Source organism: Hyperolius riggenbachi, chromosome 5, assembly GCF_040937935.1.
Source record: "Hyperolius riggenbachi isolate aHypRig1 chromosome 5, aHypRig1.pri, whole genome shotgun sequence".
Taxonomy (NCBI): Eukaryota; Metazoa; Chordata; class Amphibia; order Anura; family Hyperoliidae; genus Hyperolius; species Hyperolius riggenbachi.
The window spans coordinates 261,006,724-261,028,355 of record NC_090650.1 but is presented as its reverse complement, the minus strand read 5'-3'; the positions used below and the strand labels follow the sequence as shown (position 1 = coordinate 261,028,355).

Below are 21,632 nucleotides of genomic sequence, written 5' to 3'. Positions count from 1 at the left end.
ATGCTGGGTGGGAGAAATTTCTATGTAAATGGACAATTGTGTGTAAAAAAATCAAACAATTGTCATTTACAGAGATATTTCTCCCACTTAGCATGGGTATGTGTAAAAATACACCCCAAAACGCATTATACTACTTCTCCTGAGTACAGCGGTACCACATGTGTGGCACTTTTTTACACCCTAAGTACGCTAAGGGGCCCAAAGTCCAATGAGTACCTTTAGGATTTCACAGGTCATTTTGCGACATTTGGTTTCAAGACTACTCCTCACGGTTTAGGGCCCCTAAAATGCCAGGGCAGTATAGGAACCCCACAAATGACCCCATTCTAGAAAGAAGACACCCAAAGGTATTCCGTACGGAGTATGGCGAGTTCATAGAAGATTTTATTTTTTGTCACAAGTTAGCGGAAAATGACACTTTGTGAAAAAAAACTATTAAAATCAATTTCCGCTAACTTGTGACAAAAAAATAAAAACTTCTATGAACTCACCATACTCCTAACGGAATACCTTGGGGTGTCTTCTTTCTAAAATGGGGTCATTAGTGGGGTTCCTATACTGCCCTGGCATTTTAGGGGCCCTAAACCGTGAGGAGTAGTCTTGAAACAAAAATGACCTGTGAAATCCTAAAGGTACTCATTGGACTTTGGGCCCCTTAGTGCAGTTAGGGTGCAAAAAAGTGCCACACATGTGGTATCGCCGTACTCGGGAGAAGTAGTACAATGTGTTTTGGGGTGTATTTTTACACATACCCATGCTGGGTGGGAGAAATACCTCTGTAAATGACAATCTTGATTTTTTTACACACAATTGTCCATTTACAGAGGTATTTCTCCCACCCAGCATGGGTATGTGTAAAAATACACCCCAAAACACATTGTACTACTTCTCCCGAGTATGGCGATACCACATGTGTGGCACTTTTTTGCACCCTAACTGCGCTAAAGGGCCCAAAGTCCAATGAGTACCTTTAGGATTTCACAGGTCATTTTGAGAAATTTCGTTTCAAGACTACTCCTCACGGTTTAGGGCCCCTAAAATGCCAGGGCAGTATAGGAACCCCACAAATGACCCCATTTTAGAAAGAAGACACCCCAAGGTATTCCGTTAGGAGTATGGTGAGTTCATAGAAGATTTTATTTTTTGTCAAAAGTTAGCGGAAATTGATTTTAATTGTGTTTTTTCACAAAGTGTCATTTTCCGCTAACTTGTGACAAAAAATAAAATCTTCTATGAACTCGCCATACTACTAACGGAATACCTTGGGGTGTCTTCTTTCTAAAATGGGGTCATTTGTGGGGTTCCTATACTGCCCTGGCATTTTAGGGGCCCTAAACCGTGAGGAGTAGTCTTGAAACGAAATTTCTCAAAATGACCTGTGAAATCCTAAAGGTACTCATTGGACTTTGGGCCCTTTAGCGCAGTTAGGGTGCAAAAAAGTGCCACACATGTGGTATCGCCGTACTCAGGAGAAGTAGTATAATGTGTTTTGTGGTGTATTTTTACACATACCCATGCTGAGTGGGAGAAATATCTCTGTAAATGGACAATTGTGTGTAAAAAAAATTAACAAATTGTCATTTACAGAGATATTTCTCCCACCCAGCATGGGTATGTGTAAAAATACACCCCAAAACACATTCTACTACTTCTCCTGAGTACGGCAATACCACATGTGTGGCACTTTTTTGCAGCCTAACTGCGCTAAGGGGTCCAAAGTCCAATGAGCACCTTTAGGCTTTACAGGGGTGCTTACAATTTAGCACCCCCCAAAATGTCAGGACAGTAAACACACCCCACAAATGATCCCATTTTGGAAAGTAGACCCTTCAAGGTATTCAGAGAGGGGCATGGTGAGTCCGTGGCAGATTTCATTTTTTTTTGTCGCAAGTTAGAAGAAATGGAAACTTTTTTTTTTTTTTTTTTCCTCACAAAGTGTCATTTTCCGCTTACTTGTGACAAAAAATAATATCTTCTATGAACTCACTATGCCTCTCAGTGAATACTTTGGGATGTCTTCTTTCCAAAATGGGGTCATTTGGGGGGTATTTATACTATCCTGGAATTCTAGCCCCTCATGAAACATGACAGGGGGTCAGAAAAGTCAGAGATGCTTGAAAATGGGAAAATTCACTTTTGGCACCATAGTTTGTAAACGCTATAACTTTTACCCAAACCAATAAATATACACTGAATGGGTTTTTTTTTATCAAAAACATGTTTGTCCACATTTTTCGCGCTGCATGTATACAGAAATTTTACTTTATTTGAAAAAGGTCAGCACAGAAAGTTAAAAAAATCATTTTTTTGCCAAAATTCATGTCTTTTTTGATGAATATAATAAAAAGTAAAAATCGCAGGAGCAATCAAATAGCATCAAAAGAAAGCTTTATTAGTGACAAGAAAAGGAGCCAAAATTCATTTAGGTGGTAGGTTGTATGAGCGAGCAATAAACCGTGAAAGCTGCAGTGGTCTGAATGGAAAAAAAGTGGCCGGTCCTTAAGGGGTAGAAAGCCCTAGGTCCTCAAGTGGTTAAACAGCTCTCAACTGTTTCAAAGTGATCCACAAATAAATACAGTTTTCAAAAGGACACGTGAACTGAGAGGAATATAGTGTCAAAGCACTATTTATTTCCATAAAAGCAATACCAGTTGCCTGGCCTCCTGCTGATATATTTCGCTGTAGTAGCATCTGACACACACACCTGAAACAAAACATTTGGTTAATCCAGTCAGACTTCAGTCAAACATCTGCATGCTTGTTCAGGGTATATAGCTAAAAGTATTAGAGGCATAGGATCAGCAGGACAACCAGGCAATATACCGTACATTGTTTAAAAGGAAATAAATATGTCAGCTTCCATATCACACTCAGTTTAGGTGTGCTTTAAAGCCAGGGTGAGTGAGGGCATTAATAAAGTGCTAGAGCGGTGGGGGTGGGGGGAGCATATGGCTTGCAGTTACAGGAATTTTCTACTAAATCAAAATATTTAATAGAAAAATTCAAAACCATTATAGGTATAGAAACAAGTATTCTAATCTGATGTCTACAGATGAGCAGTCAGGACTGTTAGTATTCCTTTCTAAGTGCTTTAGTGTGTTTCGGCAGGTTTCATACAATATGAAAATGCCCAGTAATTATTAATGCAGCACTGGTATATCTACATATAAAAGATGGGCGTGAATAAGATTAATCTATTGTATTGTACCGTCCTAGAAATTACCTTTAAATCTTCCATACTCTTTGATATCTCATGCAAAAGTCTGTAGTAATCATTTCCTCTGGTAAGCAGCTCTATGTAGCGTGCCTGGACTTCAGCAGACTAAAAATATAAAAATATTTAAACATGAAATGTACTGTATATTGTATGCTAGAGTATCAAATTTTCTTAACAATAAGGTTGCCTGATTAATAACAGTGAACTAAAAAGTAAGCAGTGTTTGTAGGTACTGAATTGTGCATGCAGAGCTATTTTACACACAATTTTTCTTTAGCATAGAAGAACTAATATTCAGAATTGTCAAAGCTGGGTGTTTCAGTGGTGTATCTGGGCAATATGGCGCTCATGGCAAACAATGAAATTGCGCTCCCCCTCAAATCAAGTAGTTACGTTACATGCCTCCAGATAATCAAGTAGTCCCTGCCCCCAGTAAAATATTAAGTGGTCACAAACCTCCTTCCTTAAGATAACATAAAATTATTTAAATTAAAGAGACACTGAAGCGAAAATAATTCTCGCTTCAGAGCTCATAGTTAAAAACGCTGCTATCCCGCGCGGCTAAATGGGGGTCCCTTCACCCCCCCCCCCCCCCCCCCCCGCAAAAACGTCCAAATTGGATTTTGCTGCTCCAGCCGCGTCTATCAGCGGCGCATCGCTGCCTCTCCCCCGCCCCTCTCGGTGAAGGTAAACTGAGAGGGGCGGGGGAGAGTCGGAGATACGCGCTGACAGACGCGCGTGGGGCAGGGCTGCGGCGGTTAGCCCTGCCTCAATCAGGAAGTGATCCCCGGCTGCACGGATGGGATTTTGGGGAGTAAGGGACCCCCGTTTAGCCGTGGGATAGCGGCATTTTAGCAGGGGCACACATGCCCCTGCTAACTAGGAGCTCTGAAGCGAGATTTATTCTAGCTTCAGAGTCTCTTTAAGTAGCCAAGTGTGCTCTATATACACCATACGTTAAGTAGCCATGTTCTCCAGATAACAGAATTAAGTAGTCATGTGAGAGAATATAATAATTATATATATATATATATATATATATATATATATATATATATATATATATATATATATACCCTAGATATTAGGTAGCCATAGCCATCACACAATTTTTACTGTTACGTATGCCTGAGTGTCCCCGATTTAGCAGTATTAGGTAGACGGATGTGCCCCTTCAATAGTATTAGGTAGCTAAATGTACCCCCAAAAGTATTGGGGAGAGACCGACCAATACTAATTGGTAGCGAGATGTGCACCCAGTGTTAGGTAGCCAGAGGTGCACCCACTTTTAAGCCAGAGGTATCCTCCCCAGTTTAGCTAGTCAGAGGTGCCCCCCCCAGTATAGGCAGAATAAGTCCGCCTGTATAGGCAGTCTGCAGTAGCCCTCAGTATAGGTAGCCAGAAGGGCAGTATAGGTCACCAGGGTTATCCCCCGTTACAAGTATCCAGATAAAGAACCCTAGTATGGGTAGCCCTCCCAGTATAGATAGCCCCCTATCCATTGTAGGTAGTGAAAGGTGTGACCCCTTTTATAATAACCCATCCCCTCAACTATAGGTGGTAGGAGGTGTCCCCAAGTATGAGTAGCCACAGCCACCCCAGTATAGGAAGTGAGAGGTGTCCCCTAGTAAAAGTAGCACCCCAGTATAGATAGGAACACTAGATAAGTACACTGGGGGACACATTAACAGTGTAGGTAGCGAGAGGTGTCCCCAGTATAAGTGACATAATGGCACAGCACGGGGAAAGGAATGGTGGTGCAGCACAGGGACAGAAATGGTGTCAGGGGATGCCCCCCTCTGGATACACCACTGGATACAATGATAGACAAATGCAGGCGTTTCTCCATGACAGGGGCATAGCAGGTGCAGTGGAGACTGATGGCCCATGGCATTGCACTACATCAAACAGTTGTTGGTTGCACTACATCAAAATGGTGGTGGTTAGATCAATACTTTATAGATTCCTGCTGTGTCTAATAAAGGAATCGATCAAATGTCAATCAGATCAGTTCGGCATTATGAGGCATAATCGACCCTTGTAAAACCAGCTGTTTTCAGCTCCCATAAAGATAGATGTTGACATTTTGAACTTATCAGTTCCCTGAACTTACAAAGGAACACAACCTAGTTATGAGATAAACATGAATGTGCAATCCTACTCAGGTCACACATTCCTTCAGGTGGCCTTCAAACAAGGAAAATAAAGAGCAATGTCATGTGGGCAACTGTCACTAGCAACTAGTAGTTGTGACCAGAATCCAATATGCAGTTACCAACTATAACTTCCTACAGCAGCCAACTGCTATGTTTAGAAACTAGTTGCTGTGACTGGCTGCTGTAGCTTCTAACTCCATTAAAGTTATTGAAGTCTAGTAATCACATGAATAACATGACCCCAATGCCACTCACACACACTAGCAGATTGATTGGTAGACATCTGTCAGATTAGCAGAATTCACTAGCAGTGTAAAGGGGCCCATACACCGTCGATTTTAGCCATCGATTGGTCGATTTGACCGTTTTGACTGATGCAGCAGAAATCATCATCGATCGGCCGATCGATCTTCCACCGATTACGATCGATTGGTTCGGACGGAAAATCTGGGTCGATTGGCTGCTGGCAGCTGATCGATGGCCCATAGGGTTGCACTGGATCGAATGGTTCAACACTGCATTTCGATCGAATTTCAATCAAATTCATTCTGAAATCTATTGAAATTCGATTCCTACTGTGTGGCACACTCAGATACATTCCTGTCAGATTCGACCCGATTAGGCATCTGACAGAAATCTGATGGTTGAATCTGCTGCAAATCATATAAGTGTATGGCCACCTTAAGAGATCACTGAAGTAAAATGTGCAATGAGCAGTGGAGTTTACTATGATTACTATAAACCTTAAACACAGTCATATGCAGCAAACATTTAATCCTCAGCGCGAGGAATAAAACTGAGATTTCATTGCACATTTTTTCCAGTCATTCTGTTAGTGTGTGGGAAGGTGTAGACTTAAATTACTGCATTTAAAATTATAAGGTATAGTATTTGTCTATTGTTTTCTTCATAAATCACATGCCGACTCAAATTTATTTTCCAATACTATTCATTTAGGAGGTCTTGGCACTGATTTAATAAACGATTTCAAAACAAACCTCACCAAAAGGGTGGGCAGCCCCACAAAAGGATAGTAATACTTATAGGACAATAGGGGCCTGCTTTCAACCACTATATTAGCTCTGCTAACTAAGATGGTAATAGAACAAACACTGCTGTGCTAGAGTTCCATCAGATAAGCATACACTGACACCGGGAGATCCCTTCTCCTCTCAACACTGTGGTTACAAATCAGCTTACATCCAAACATACAGGGAGATATAAGCAGATAGACAGGGACTCCCCTCAGTGTAAAATACAACAATCCAGCTTTAATGTATGAGAGCCAAATTACAAGATAAAAATAACACTCACTTCTGTGGGTCCTAACTTCCTTAGGACCCACTGGCTTTCATTGCTTCCAGTGGTACTAGCACACTTCAACATCAATCTGCAAATATCTTTTGGCTCGTATACATTGAAGCTGGATCAGTGGCGTCCCTACCATTGTGCGCAGGGGGGGCGTGGCGCCCAGGGTGACTGACAGCCAGGGGGTGTCACCACGACCCCCCATGGTGGGAGAGAGCAGCGCTAGGAGGGGTGGGGGCCAGCGGCAGGGAGGGGGGACGGATCCCCCCCAGCTCACCTGGGTCCCCTCCTTCTACCTCTCTTCCCCGCTGCCCGCCCGGGACCCCCCAGGTGTTCGATTCCGCCTCCCGGAGGCAGAGCAGGGTTTCGGGAAGATGGCTGCCGAAGCCCTGTACTGGAGACTATTTGTGTCTCCAGTACAGGGCTTCGGGCGCCATCTTCCCTTAGCCCTGCAGAGTGCCTGTCAGCGCAGGAGATTTGGCTGCAGGAGGATCGTCACTGGAGGCTGCACGTCAGAGGCCGGCCAGGTGAGTGAATTTTTTTTTTTACAGGTTTGTTTTCTGGTGACTGCACTACATTGCGATTATATTCTGGTGACTGCACCCCACATAGCGATTATATTCTGGTGACTGCACCCAACATAGCGATTATATTCTGGTGACTGCACCCCACATAGCGATTATATTCTGGTGAATGCTCCCCACATAGCGATTATATTCTGGTGAATGCTCCCCACATAGCGATTATTTTCTCGTGAATGCTGCCCACTTTATGATTTCTGGTGAAATGCTGCCCACTTTACTATACAGGGAGCACCTATACCTGGCATTACCCACCGTGGCACGCTTAGTATGCCACACTCGCTCTTTTTTTTTTTTGGGGGGGGGGGGGGGGGTCTTATGATAACCAGCACCGGGTGTCAAATGCCCTAAGCACTGAGCTGGATTGTTCTATTTTACACTGAGGCAGTCCCTGTCTACCTGCTTATAACTCCCTGTATGTTTAGATGCAAGCTGGATTGTAACTACAGTGTTGAGAGGAGAAGGCAACGCCTGGCATCAGTGTATGCTTATCTGATGGAACCTCTAGCGCAGAAGTGTTTGTTCTATTGGCTTAGAAAGACTACATCTGGGGATATGGCCTGCCTGCATGCAGCTGGGCAGTTCAATTAACCTGGAGGGAACATGGGCTCGTTTCGCCTTTGATTTTGTGCTAAGATGGTAATGATCATCTCTGTATGTGCCTGAATTAATTGTAATCATTAATAGCAAAAATGGCAGTGCTCCTAATGGCGCTGCAACTAAAAAGAAACCAACAGGCATGCAGCGCCCCCTAGAGACTTAAAGAGTGCCTAAATTATAAATTACAGTTTACTTTAAAACTAGTAAGCTGCCAAGATATATAAAATCACACAATGTGTAATTTTCCCACCCCCGGGGCCCGTATTCCACATATGGAACCATATGCAATTAACTTTTTCTCCTGAATTATCTCCTAATCATTAATAGACTGCGCCCCCCCCCCCCCCCCTGCCCCGCATACAACCTCATAGGACACTGCAGGTGTCCTTGGCAGGTTTTGGGGCTCCATATTAATTACGTACAGAGCGACTGAAGGGGCCCAATATAAAAACTTGCACTGGGGCCCAGAGCTCCTAAGCTACACTACTGCTTCTATATACATTACTGCAAAGGAAAGGGCACAATTTAATTCACTTACCTCTTGCATAATGACGGTAGCAGGGGACTGGACCATAGTTCTCTTTATTGGAATGTTTAGTAGTGTTTCCAGTCCAGAGCTATAGGATGCCAGTTGAAGTTCATAATCCTGAGAAAAGAACACATGAAAACAAAAGCTAAGAGAACAGCAGAACTTTATTTTCCGGATTAAACAGAAACTTTTTTTTTTTGTTTTTGTTTTTTTTTTGAGGATTACCTAATCTCTCTGAAATACTGGAGTTAAGACCAGTGCGCACACTAAAAACTGTACTTGGCAGAGGTAGCTGGGTGCGGCCATCTAATCTCAGCCGAGAATCTAGTAGTACAGATATCCCAAAGGGTTGCTTTAAAGATCTAGCACATGGGATCATTAAGCAGCATTGGCATCCAAGTCAATCATTTCCCTCCTTACCCTACCCCCAAAAGCAGCTCCTACGATCAGGAGGATTAATCCTAATGGGCAAAGCACATTTGCCACATATTGTGCGTTTGTACCCATTTTCAACCCTATTTTTTTATGGGGTGAAATAGGTTGAGTTGTATGGTGGGGTGATGTGTGTTTCGATAAGATACAGTCTGGGAAAGAGGGGCTACCTATGGTTGGAGGATTTATATAGCATCACTCACAGGGCTCTGAATTTCTTTCCCCTCTCCAGGTACGTTATGGGAACAGTTTAATCTTACAGACTTAATGATTTTAAAACTATTAAAAGTTACGTTTTAAGACATCTTTGTGGAAAGGGTATTAAACTGTATTTATTAACCTTGTCTAAACCCCCAAGAAGAACGTGAAGGTAACAGAATTTGGGGACTAGTGTGAACAGTCGTCTTCCCGTAGCCCGCTTGATGCGCTTCCACCAGAAAGGGAGGGACCATTTATTCCACCACAAAATGGCAGTAGGAAGTTTACTGCTGGTGATTGCTATTGGTCTAGGCCAAAAGACCAATTTGAGATCCATGCTGCAGATTTAAATATACTGGAGGGAGTGCACCAAGAACAACTCAATGGTTTGTCAATCAAGCAAGAACACAGATAAAGATGTGCAAAAGCAACAGAGTATTTGTTTTTTTTCATTCATCTATTTCTTGCTCATTTAAACACTTTGTGGTCATAAGCAAGTGATCTGAACCAGACCCCTTGATAGATGTAGTTATCAATGCCTAACCGCAATAAAATCCCCAACACCACAATTTCCTCTGATATTAGCCCCACATACGCTGCTATACTCAGCCTCCACCAATATCTGTGCCACCTAATAATGATATTTATTGGTTGTAGCCGGCCCAATCACTCACTGGATGATGCGCACCCTTTTACGGAAGCGCTGCCGACGTCCCAAACCACCCACTTCTAGTCTGCCTACTTGTGTGTACAACAGTCTTGCAATTGGGCTGTGGCACTACTGTCCAAGGATTGCTTTTGACAACAAAGGAAACCATAAGAATCCCGCCTATGGAGATGGATTATTCCAGAACCTGTTGGTAAGAGGTGTCAAATTAATATTACCTACTGTAAGCGACTGCTACATGGGAAATCTTACTCTGGTGCAAAAAGTATCTCATATTTGGTTTTAATTATCACAAATAGGATTTTACACCCATATGCTTATTAACTGTAGTCTGTTACTGGACATTGTGGACGGATCTCCCAGAATCATCTCTGCCAAACAATGATGCTGGTGCCTTACCTTGATGCCTGAAGCACACTGGTCTGCCATCTTCACAACTTCTTCAAGCCTATCTCTCTTGCCCTTTATTTCTTCATTCAGGTTCTGTGGGGAAAAAAAAACAATACTGTACATTAGAAATCATGTTACCATTATACACAGTATTATCCAACCTTACATCCAATTAGGAAAGTAAATGATGATACAGTACTACTGCAGCTGCTCCCACATAAGAGTACATACCTTTTGGTCATTCATATATCTTGCAACAGAGTTCGCATCTGAGAACTTGACAGACTCAAGGACATCTTGCTTATGCTTGGTATCACTAATCCACCTGCTAAAGGCCTCATGCATATCTCTATAATTTTTCAGCTGTTTTCCTTGCTTCTCCAGTTCCCATGACCTGTAAGAGGGAAAAAAATAGTTAAATCAATGTAAAGTCACATACCAGCAATGTATACAAAAGGGATTTTTTTTTACTGACTTTAAAATCCTTTTCTTTTTGAGTTCATTGGGGGACAGAGTATTCCCAGTGTATAAAGCCCTGCTTCTAGCAGGTTAGGTAATAAGGATAACTCCCAATCTATGGATATGAAAACCAGTCTCGGGCACTGACTGTTCCAGGGAGTTGTAATGTAGACTGTATAGGCATGAGTCCTTGATGTTAGCCAGAATTGACATCTTGGGGACCCAAAGGGATGACAGAGCATGTTGGACCTTCCATATTCATCCTGGTGCAGAGAGATAGAGAGTACCTGATCAGGACAAAGGAGTGGAGTCTTTCTCTACGATGAGTGAGAAGTGGGCAGATTGAGGGAAAGAAAATGTCTGCGTTGCGAGGGGACCCCATTACTGCCTGAGATGACTGCAAGATGAGGAGGGACAGTTTTGTTCCTGATACCAGCTGAGATATGCACCAAACTTAAGAAAGTGCCAATATAAAACAAACTAACAGTGCTTCAGCTAGGGCCACAAGGGGGTACCTTGCAATGCCAAGGGCATCTAATTCAATTCCTAGGGTGCAAAGGTTGTGGGTAGGGAGGGGTGACATAAGCCACTTTCTGAAGTACTGCATTGATCAGAGTATTGTTTGTTATCACAGAGAGAGGGGTGGAGAGTATAGACACCTAATAAGTTTACACTACAGAGACCAAATGGTTTTACACTATGGAGGGATGCATGTTATGTTATGAAGTGTATGCTGCAAGAAGAGGACTCATGATAGGCTAGGGATTACCATAAAGTGCACCTGAACTCAGAGTGTCATCTCTGCCATAAAAGATATGCAACAGCATAACCACCTTTAAACAAAAAACATTTCTTTGTTGCAGCTGAAACAAATCCTAAAATACAGTATATCTGCAGTGATTCTACTTCCGGATTCATGTAAGCAGACATATTGTTAACCATTTCAGCCCTCGGGGATTTTTCACCTTATGCATCAGAGCAATTTTCACCTCCCATTCATTCGCCAATAACTTTATCACTACTTATCACAATTTATTGATTTATAGCTTGTTTTTTCCGCCACTAATTAGGCTTTCTTTGGGTGATACATTTTGCTAAGAATTATTTTTTATAAATGCATTTTAACAGGAATATTAAGAAGAAAATTCATCATTTCTCAGTTTTCGGACATTATAGCTGTAAAATAATGCATGCTACCATAATTAAAACCTATGAAATTTGCCAGTTTGTCTCGGTTATTACACCATTTAAATTTTGTCCCTATCACAAAGTATGGCACCAATATTTTATTTGGAAATAAAAGGTGCATTTTTTCAGTTTTGCATCCATCACAATTTACAAGCTTATAATTTAAAAAATGTTTGCAGTATACCCCCTTCACATGCATATTTAAAAAGTTCAGACCCTTCGGTAACTTTTTTTTTTTTTTTTTTAATTGTAATTTTTTTTTTCCCCAATAAAAATTTTATTTCGGTAATTTTTTGGTGTTGGGAAAAAGTTAATTTTTAATGTTATAAGGTGTGTAAATTGCTCGAACAAATGTATGTAGATGTAGTTTTACTATTTGGCCACATGATGGCCACCTTGAGTTTTTGTTTGTCCTTGTGCTTGTGAGGACAGGGAATTTTTTTTTTTTTTTTTTTTTAGAAAAACTGTGGTCTCTGATAGGAGACCGCTGTTTTTTCTGCTGGGGATTAGATCGGTGAACGGGAACCATGTTCCCGTTCACGGATCTCTCGGCTACCGGGGAACAGCACGGGGACGCGATTGCGCGCGGAAGCGCTCCACTGCAGAGCAGCCGCCTGGACGTGATGATTACGTCCGGGCGGCTGAAATGGTTAACATCCTGTACTTTCAAATGAGCTTATTTGCCTTATCTGCTGTGGCAGTCATGTGACACAGGGGAGAGGTCAAATTACAATCACAATCAACTTGTGATTAGACACAAATGAGAGGGAATTAAACAGGGTAAACGCTCAAAATACATAAAGGGTTAATTTCTCAATGTTATCCTTTTGTCTGCAAGAGTTCTGCAAGAGTTCAGGTACACTTTAAAGGTATACCAGAAGCACCTCACACCCATCTGACTGAGGATCATTGTCTAAGGATGAGTGCACTGCCTTGAGGGTGAGGTGGGGGCTCATCTTTACTGGAGAAACCTATCCAGTCACATTTTCTGCTAGTGCTTAACCTGCCTGGCGTTCTATTAAGATCGCCAGGCAGGCTGCGGGAGGGTTTTTTTTTAATAAAAAAAAAACTATTTCATGCAGCCAACTGAAAGTTGGCTGCATGAAAGCCCACTAGAGGGCGCTCCGGAGGCGATCTTCCGATCGCCTCCGGCGCCCAGAATAAACAAGGAAGGCCGCAATGAGCGGCCTTCCTTGTTTTGCTTATATCGTCGCCATAGCGACGAGCGGAGTGACGTCATCGACGTCAGCCGACGTCGTGACGTCAGCCGCCTCCGATCCAGCCCTTAGCGCTGGCCGGAACTTTTTGTTCCGGCTGCGCAGGGCTCAGGCGGCTAGGGGGGCCCTCTTTCGCCGCTGCTCGCGGCGAATCGCCGCAGAGCGGCGGCGATCAGGCAGCACACGCGGCTGGCAAAGTGCCGGCTGCGTGTGCTGCTTTTTATTTCAGCCAAATCGGCCCAGCAGGGCCTGAGCGGCAGCCTCCGGCGGTACTGGACGAGCTGTGCTCGTCCAGACCGCCCAGCAGGTTAATAGTGGACTTACAGAGTCTGAAGCCAATTGAAAATACTTGTTTTTACCTGTAATTTATGTTAAGGTATATGAGCAGTGCTAAAACGCTGCATTCCCGCGGCAGAACAAGGGCTTTATACCCTGCAAATCCCGGGGCAAAATTCCACGACTTTCCAGGTCGTGGATTTTGCTGCCCAGGGAGGCAGAGCTTTGTGCTGTAGCTCTGCCTCTACTGGAGTCAATCTCCATGCGGATATTCCGCCTCTCCCCGCCCCTCTCAGTGAAAGAAGCTTGAAAGGGGCAGGGAGAGGAGTCGATCGGCGAAGATCGACTCCAGTAGCGGCAGAGCTACCACACAAAGCTCTACCAGGAAGCGATCCCAGATTTTTGCCCCGGGGATTTGGGGGTATAAAGCCCTCATTCTGCCACAGGAATGCAGCGTTTTAGCACTGCTCATATTCCTTAACATAAATAACAGGTAAAAACAAGTATTTAAATTGGCTTCTCTTTAAGGACTTTATTTTAGTATTAGCCTTGGTCAGCATCCGTGCGGACTTTTATGAGCTGTAGTGCCATCGGTTCCATATTGTATATAAACTGTATTTGTTAGAAGCATACCACCATTTTTTTTTACACCCTGTTCACAGGGCCGGATTTGTACTTTTTACCGCCCAAGGCCAACTACAGTATACCATCTGTATGGTTGTTGTCTCTGTGTGCCCCAATGAGAAATCTACTTACTTTCTATCATTGGATGTCACAGACAATAGCTATTTCAGTAATATGCGTATAAATTATAAGTTATGTTTTCCTTAACTTTTATATTATGTTTGCCATTTCATTAATGATGGACCCATTGTGTCTCCATGTGAGTTAGGCTGATGTGTACCTGCAGGATAGCGCTTACAGGACTTGCAGGGATGACACAAGTACAGGACAGAGAGTTCAAAGGTTAAAGCTGTCCTTGTAGATAGGGATGGCTGCATAAAACAGCTTTACTGCCCCTCACTGAGCCACCCCTAAATTTCTGGTGCCCTAGGCCATGGCCTATGTGGCCTTGCCAGAAATCCGGCCCTGCCTGTTCATAATCAGTGCAGTACTTTTCTTATAAATACCACTTGCCTGACTTCTGTGCTGAAGCTCTGCCTCATTCTTTACGTCACTGGCCCAGCATGAGCAAAGCGGAATATAACCCTGCATTTCAACTTTGCTCTAAAACATTATTTACAGCATATTATATGCAAAAAGCATTTTTTTTTTTTACTAGACCAGCAATGGAAGGGTTAAACACAGAGGTTTAAAGTTCCGTGGAGAGATATTTCAACACTGTGGGTCTCAAATTTACAAATAAAGTGCTTCCTTTGAGTCTAAGACTCATAAATTGTAATCTAATCACTTGGAAGAAAGGAAGAAAGATATCTTATAAAATATATAACATTTATCACAAATTATAAAAATAGTAGCTTAATTCTCTATAAAAACCAGAGCACTAGCTCCAATAACCTGGGGGACATAATCATCGACCTGGGGGCCCAACATATGATTGTAAACATCACAAATAGGTCAAGTAATTTAGAAGCTGGAGCTCACAGCAAAAAAATATATATAGGCCTAAATAGTGTGGACCACAAAAAAACAGTACCGGTTCAAGAAAAAGGTAATATCTGAGTGCACAGAGGTGAAGAAATCCTGAGCAATCCAAGATAATATCATAGATTCAAACAAGACACCTTCCTAGTGTTGCAGTACACATAGATAGCAGTAGGTATTCCTCATCATCAAAGTAGCAGTGTAGTAATGTTCCTGAATAGACAATATATTCAGTGCAAACCGTGGAGAGATATGCAGAAGTTCAGATTGTTACATTCTATTTAGTTAAATGCATCTATTGAGAAATGTTACACACTCTTTGGCTGTCCTCCAACTCCTTCTCAGTAACAGAGAGTGAGTCACATTCAACACTTAGATACATTTATGTAAACAAAATGTATCTATGTCAGCTTCGGATGCATCTGCAGAAATTTCCAGGAACTTTAAAGCACTGTGTAACCCTTCCAATGCTGGTCTAGTAAAAAAAAAAAATGATGGTTGCATATAATATACTGTAAATAATGTTTTAGAGCAAAGCTGAAATGCAGGGTTATATTCCGCTTTAAGATCAGATGCTTAGACTCTGGTCTCACTCCATTAGCTGCATGATTGTTGCAGGTGTGGGACTCAAAGCCAAAAGTTCAGCATGACAGCCAGGCAACTGGCATGGTTTATAAGGGAATGAAGATGGCAGCCTACATATTCATCTCACTTCAGATCCCCTTCAAACCACAAATTGTCCTGTACTAGACACTGCAATCTTCTCTGACAGATTCAGCCAACCCTTTACCCTACAGTCAGATGTATAAAGCATTCCAAGCATTCCAAGTTACCTGTCATCAATCTCTTTCTCTATCCTCTGCCATCGGTCTGTTAGCTGATGGCCCTTGTCAGAGAATTTAGAGATGTCCACTTCACAGTAGGGGTAGGCCTGGCAGACACGATCATTAATTTGCAAAGCTTTACTCATATCAGCATCCATAGTCTTCAGTTGTGACTTCTTCTGATCAAGTTCTGCCTTCATTTTCTAAACATTAACGAAACAAAATATATCAATACACAATATCAAATGAGATGGGATAGATGTGAAAGTATTTTATAAAGAAAAAAACAGTCCTTCTGGTTTTAAATTATCAAACACATTCTTGGGCCCTCAACATTAACATATAAATTGCAGCACACTGCAATTTTACCGGTACTAAAGGCAGAGGTGCAGAGCATGTCAACCTATTAGTGGTACACACAAGGTATACTGCACGTTACTATAGCAACGTATGCATTACCACTAATAGGGTAACGTGTGCTTCCTCTGTCGTTAGTACTGATAAAATTGCTTTGTGCACGAGGCCCTTGGATACAGATATAATTTTATCCAGAAACAAAAACACAAGGAAAGTGTTAATTGTAGAAACTCTCTACACACAATAGCTGTAGCCTGTATGATCAGCAACTTTTTGTTAGACAAGATTCCTTTTTGTACTTACCTTCAAGGCATTTCTGTATGCTTCAACTTTTCCCAGGTCAAGGGAAATTGTTTCTTCCTCTGTCAGTCTAGCTTCATAAACTTTAATGAGATCTTGTAACTGAAGTATGCTTTGAAGTAGATTAATCAGCGCCTTGAGTCTTAAAGAAACAAATCAAATGTTAGAAACCTCACATAAGAACCTCTTAATCACTAGCAATATACATTTTGATAAACATTTTTGCTAGCTATGCAATGATCCAAACATCACCATTCTCAATCACAAATTCAGTTACCATTCCAAAATCCACATGCAAGTTTTGGCCACCTTACAATTATTCTTTATTTTAGGTCAGATTCCACCAAGACAGTGGTTAGCTGTCGCATGAGCAGACTTGCAGTTAGCAATGGAGCTGGCACCACTTTGTGGCATGCGGGAAATACAGTGGGATGCGAAAGTTTGCGTAACCTTGTTAATCGTCATGATTTTACTGAATAAATCGATGGTTGTTACGATAAAAAAATGTCAGTTAAATATATCATATAGGAGACACACACTGATATTTGAGAAGTGAAATGAAGTTTATTGGATTTACAGAAAGGTGTGCAATAATTGTTTACACAAACGTAGGTAGGTGCATACATTTGGGCACCACAAAAAAATAAATGAAATCAATATTTTGTAGAGCCTCCTTTTGCAGAAATTACAGCCTCTAAATGCTTCCTGGAGGTTCCAATGAAAGCCTGGATTCTGGTTGTGGGTAGTTTGAACCATTCCTCTTTACAAAACATGTCTAGTTCATTCAGGTTTGATGGCTTCTGAGCATGGACAGCTCTCTAACTTGCACCACAGATTTTCAATTATATTCAGGTCTGGAGACTGAGATGGCCATTCCAGAATGTTGTACTTGTTCCTCTGCATGAATGCCTTAGTGGATTTTGAGCAGGGCCGTTGTCTTGTTGAAAGATCCAGCCCAATGCAGCTTCAGCTTTGTCACCGATTCCTAGACATTGGTCTACAAAATCTGGTGATACTGAGTGGAAACCATGCATCCCTCAACTTTGACAAGATTCCCAGTCCCTGCACTGCCCACACAGCCCCACAGCATGATGGAACCACCATCATATTTTACTGTAGGTAGCAGGTGTTTTTCTTTGAATGATGTGTTCTTTTTCCTCCTTGCATAACACCCCTTGTTATGCCCAAATAACTCAATTTTAGTTTCATCAGTCCACAGCACCTTATTCCAAAATGAAGCTGGCTTGTCCAAATGTGCTTTAGCATACCTTAAAGGGAAGGTCCAAGCAAAAAAAAAAAAATGAGATTCACTTACCTGGGGCTTCTACCAGCCCCATGCAGCCATCCTGTGCCCTCGTAGTCACTCACTGCTGCTCCAGTCCCCCGTTGGCAGCTTTCTGACCTCGGAGGTCAGGGCCAAATTGCGTACATTTTTACACATTCCCGCTAGTGCAGGATCATTAACACATACATTTTTACGCGTTAGTGGTGAAACGCGTAAATTTTTGTTCCTGCACTAGCTGGAATGCGTAAAAATGTATGCAATGTGGCCCTGACCTCCGAGGTCAGAAAGCTGCCAGCGGGGGACTGGAGCAGCAGTGAGTGACTACAAGGGCACAGGATGGCTACATGGGGCTGGTAGAAGCCCCAGGTAAGTGAATCTCATTTTTTTTTTTTTTGCTTGAACCTTCCCTTTAAGCTGCCCTATTTGTGCTGTGGGCGGAGAAAAGGCTTCCTCTGCATCACTCTCACATACAGCATCTTCTTGTGTAAAGTGCGCCGAATAGTTGGACAATGCACAGTGACTCCATTTGCAGCAAGACTATGTTGTAGGTCTTTGGTGCTGGTCTGTGGGTTGACTGACTGTTCTCACCATTCGTCGCTTCTGTCTATTTGAGATTTTTCTTGGTCCGCCACTTCCAGCCTTAACTTGAACTGAGCCTGTTGTCTTCCATTTCCTCAATATGTTCCTAACTTTGGAAACCGACAGCTGAAATCACTGAGACAGCTTTCTGTATCCTTCCCCTAAACCATCGTGGTGAACAAGGTTTTGTCTTCAGGTCATTTTAGAGTTGTTTTGAGACCCCCATGTTGCTACTCTTCAAATAAAATTAAAAGAGGAGGAAAACTTACAATTGACCCCCTTAACCTCCTGAGCGGTATGGACGAGCTCAGCTCGTCCATCACCGCCGGAGGCTGCCGCTCAGGCCCTGCTGGGCCGATTTTTATCAAATAAAGTGCAGCACACGCAGCCGGCACTTTGCCAGCCGCGTGTGCTGCCTGATCGCCGCCGCTCTGCGGCGATTCGCCGCGAGCAGCGGCGAAAGAGGGCCCCCCTAGCCGCCTGAGCCCTGCGCAGCCGGAACAAAAAGTTCCGGCCAGCGCTAAGGGCTGGATCGGAGGCGGCTGACGTCAGGACGTCGGCTGACGTCCATGACGTCACTCCGCTCGTCGCCATGGCGACGATCTAAGCAAAACAAGGAAGGCCGCTCATTGCGGCCTTCCTTGTTTATTATGGGCGCCGGAGGCGATCGGAAGAACGCCTCCGGAGCGCCCTCTAGTGGGCTTTCATGCAGCCAACTTTCAGTTGGCTGCATGAAATAGTTTTTTTTTAATTAAAAAAAAACCCTCCCGCAGCCTCCCTGGCGATCTCAATAGAACGCCGAGGAGGTTAAATACTCTGTTTTTATAATTGGATTGACCTGTGTATGTAGGTCAGGGGTCACTGAGCTTACCAAGCCAATTTGAGCTCCAATAATTCATTCTAAAGGTTTTGGAATCAACAAAATGACAAGTGCCCAAATTTATGCACCTGCCTAATTTTATTTAAACAATTATTGCACACTTTCTGTAAATCCAATAAACTATTTCACTTCTCAAATATCACTGTGTGTGTCTCCTATATGATATATTTTAACTGACTTTTTATCATAACAACCAACGATTTATACAGGAAAATCATGACGATTAACAAGGTTGCCCAAACTTTTGCATCCCACTGTAACGGTTTATCTGACCCAAGCAGAAGCAAGACTGCATTAGCTCCTGGGCAGTGGAAGTTCCCAGGAGAAGTGCCAAAATGATCAGCAGCATGTACCAGAGGTTGGATGAGAAGTTTAGTGCAGTTTATTGCTGAGCAATGGATGTTTGATTGATATCCACGGCCCTTCTCTAGGATTATATAAATCTCACTTGTAATTCCAGTCTGAACTAGGATGCTGATTTATGCACTCACTGGAAAACAAGCTGCTTATTACAAGTGCACGAGACTGAACTTTAAAGTGATGCTGAAGCAAAAAAAACGTATGATATAATGAATTGTATGTGTATTATGGAGAATTAATAGAATATTAGTAGCAAAGAAGCGAGTCTCATTTTATTTTCAGCTACACAGTTTTGTTTTGTTTTTTATATAACCTTGCATCAATCTCTAATATTTGCAGTTTACAAACTACATTCTGAAACAGAGCAGAGCTAATGACCCTTTGAACTTATCTGAAGTTGTCTTTCACTGTTTCTTTGATTTACAAAAAGTGCTTCAGAAAATAGCTAAATTAGTCAGAGAGCTCAGAGAAGTTCTTTTGCATAGATAAGTGAAGTTTAACGTTTCCTGTACTGGAAATATGAGACTTCTTAGCTGTACTACACATACAATTCATTACATCATACATTTATTTTCACTTCAAATTCCCTTTAACCTGACCATTTGTTCTGTGTTCATTGTCACTTTGTGTCTACACAACGACAGGTTCATGCTGTGCAGTCAGGACTGGTTCACACTTCAAGCGCTTTTTGTACGTGCTTGTGATTTTAAAAGCTTTTGTTAATGTAATGCTGTGTGTGTCCGCACTTGAGCGACGTGATTTTATAAAAATCACCCATAGCATTTCATTAGAAAAAGCTTTTCAAATCACTAGCGCTGAAAAGCGCATGCAGTGTGAACCAGTCCTCAGTGGTTGGACAGTCAGTGTCCACAGCCTGAACCCCTTGTTCACAGAATGTCCACTGTATATGCTATGCTAGGTTATCTATGACCTATCCAACTTCCGTCCACTAGAGGGATTGCGAAGTCCTGACGACTTTGTGTCCCATTATTGCTACTGACACCGCACAGAACAGATAGGTCTTCTGGGCACTACTATCAGTCTTCTGTGCACTACTATCTCTAGGGACCACCGTTGGAAGGCCAACATCTCTGCCACTCAGCGGAAAGCCCAGCAGAGACTTTACTTCCTTTGCCAACTGAGGAAGTTCAGCATGACCCAAGAGATCCCAACAAGCTTCTACTCCTCCACCATTGAATCGATCCTCTGCTCTTCCATCTTGGTCTGGCATGCTGGCGCCACCGCCAGTGACAAGTACAAATTACAGAGGGTCATCAGGTCGGCAGAGAAGATCATAGGGAGATCCTCCCCTCACTTGCCCACCTACACAATGTAAGGCTGCAATTCAGGGCACTGAGGATTGCAAATGACCCTTCCCACCCATGCAACTGCTACTTCAGTTTGCTTGCACAGGGCAGGCGGCTTAGGGCCATCTCCGCAAGGACTGCTAGACATTAACTAATTCTTCCCCCTAGGCTGTCAGCCTCTTAAACTCCCTCTACATTCTCGCATCAGTGCCCCGCACATAACGTGCCACGTGACATGGCCAACCAATTGATCAAACCAAGCGACTATCTCCAGCTCTATGTCAGTTTGAAATGGTATGTAGTTAGGAGCTACAGGATGTTCTGTTATATACAACAATGTAAAATGTGATTGATGTTTGATGTTCCTCTGCTGATTGATGTTCCTTTGCTTGATGACTTTTTGCATGCTTGTTCACCTATGTATTCTTCTGGAGTTACAGTATGTATTGTTCCAAACCCAATTCTGGGCATGACCTTGTCATGCTTGGCAAAATAAATGATTCTGATATGTCAGCACATGTCTCAACAGTTCATATGCTTAACACAGGAACCATGTACTTCTGATGGTCTGTTTGTGAAATCGTCCGTTGTGAGCAGTAGTGTGAATGGAACCTAAACAGGTTTCCCCAGGTTACAATTGTGAATGTTCAAATTTAGAAAAAAAAGAGAAAAAACACTTAGGCCTTGTTCACATTGCATTACGTTCGCATGGCGGTTAGCGGAGGGCAGGTTTTGAAGCTTTTGAAGCCCCCCCCCCCCCCCCCGATTCCCGGCGCTTGGGCGGACGATTTGTTTTTGTGCTAAGCAGTTTTCTAAGCGTTTTTCCAGAGCGGTTTTGTAATTCACTCCCTGAAGTGAAGCAAGTCAGGTAGTGAACTATTTGACCCAAAAAAGAATAAATACAATGTATTCTTAAA

General features: G+C 42.6%; 1 protein-coding gene across 3 annotated transcripts in view; it reads right to left on the bottom strand.

Annotated features, from left to right (window-relative positions):
• Positions 1–21,632, bottom strand: part of DSP (desmoplakin) — a 106,037-nt gene that overhangs the window by 17,453 nt on the left and 66,952 nt on the right. For all 3 annotated transcript variants that reach the window (XM_068236858.1, XM_068236859.1, XM_068236861.1), the window contains exons 17-22: positions 16,308–16,446; positions 15,657–15,850; positions 10,310–10,472; positions 10,088–10,171; positions 8,401–8,508; positions 3,224–3,322 (exon numbers count right to left, since the gene is read on the bottom strand). In XM_068236858.1, coding sequence (XP_068092959.1) covers positions 3,224–3,322; positions 8,401–8,508; positions 10,088–10,171; positions 10,310–10,472; positions 15,657–15,850; positions 16,308–16,446 — 787 coding nt within the window. The remainder of the gene's footprint in view (positions 1–3,223; positions 3,323–8,400; positions 8,509–10,087; positions 10,172–10,309; positions 10,473–15,656; positions 15,851–16,307; positions 16,447–21,632) is intronic.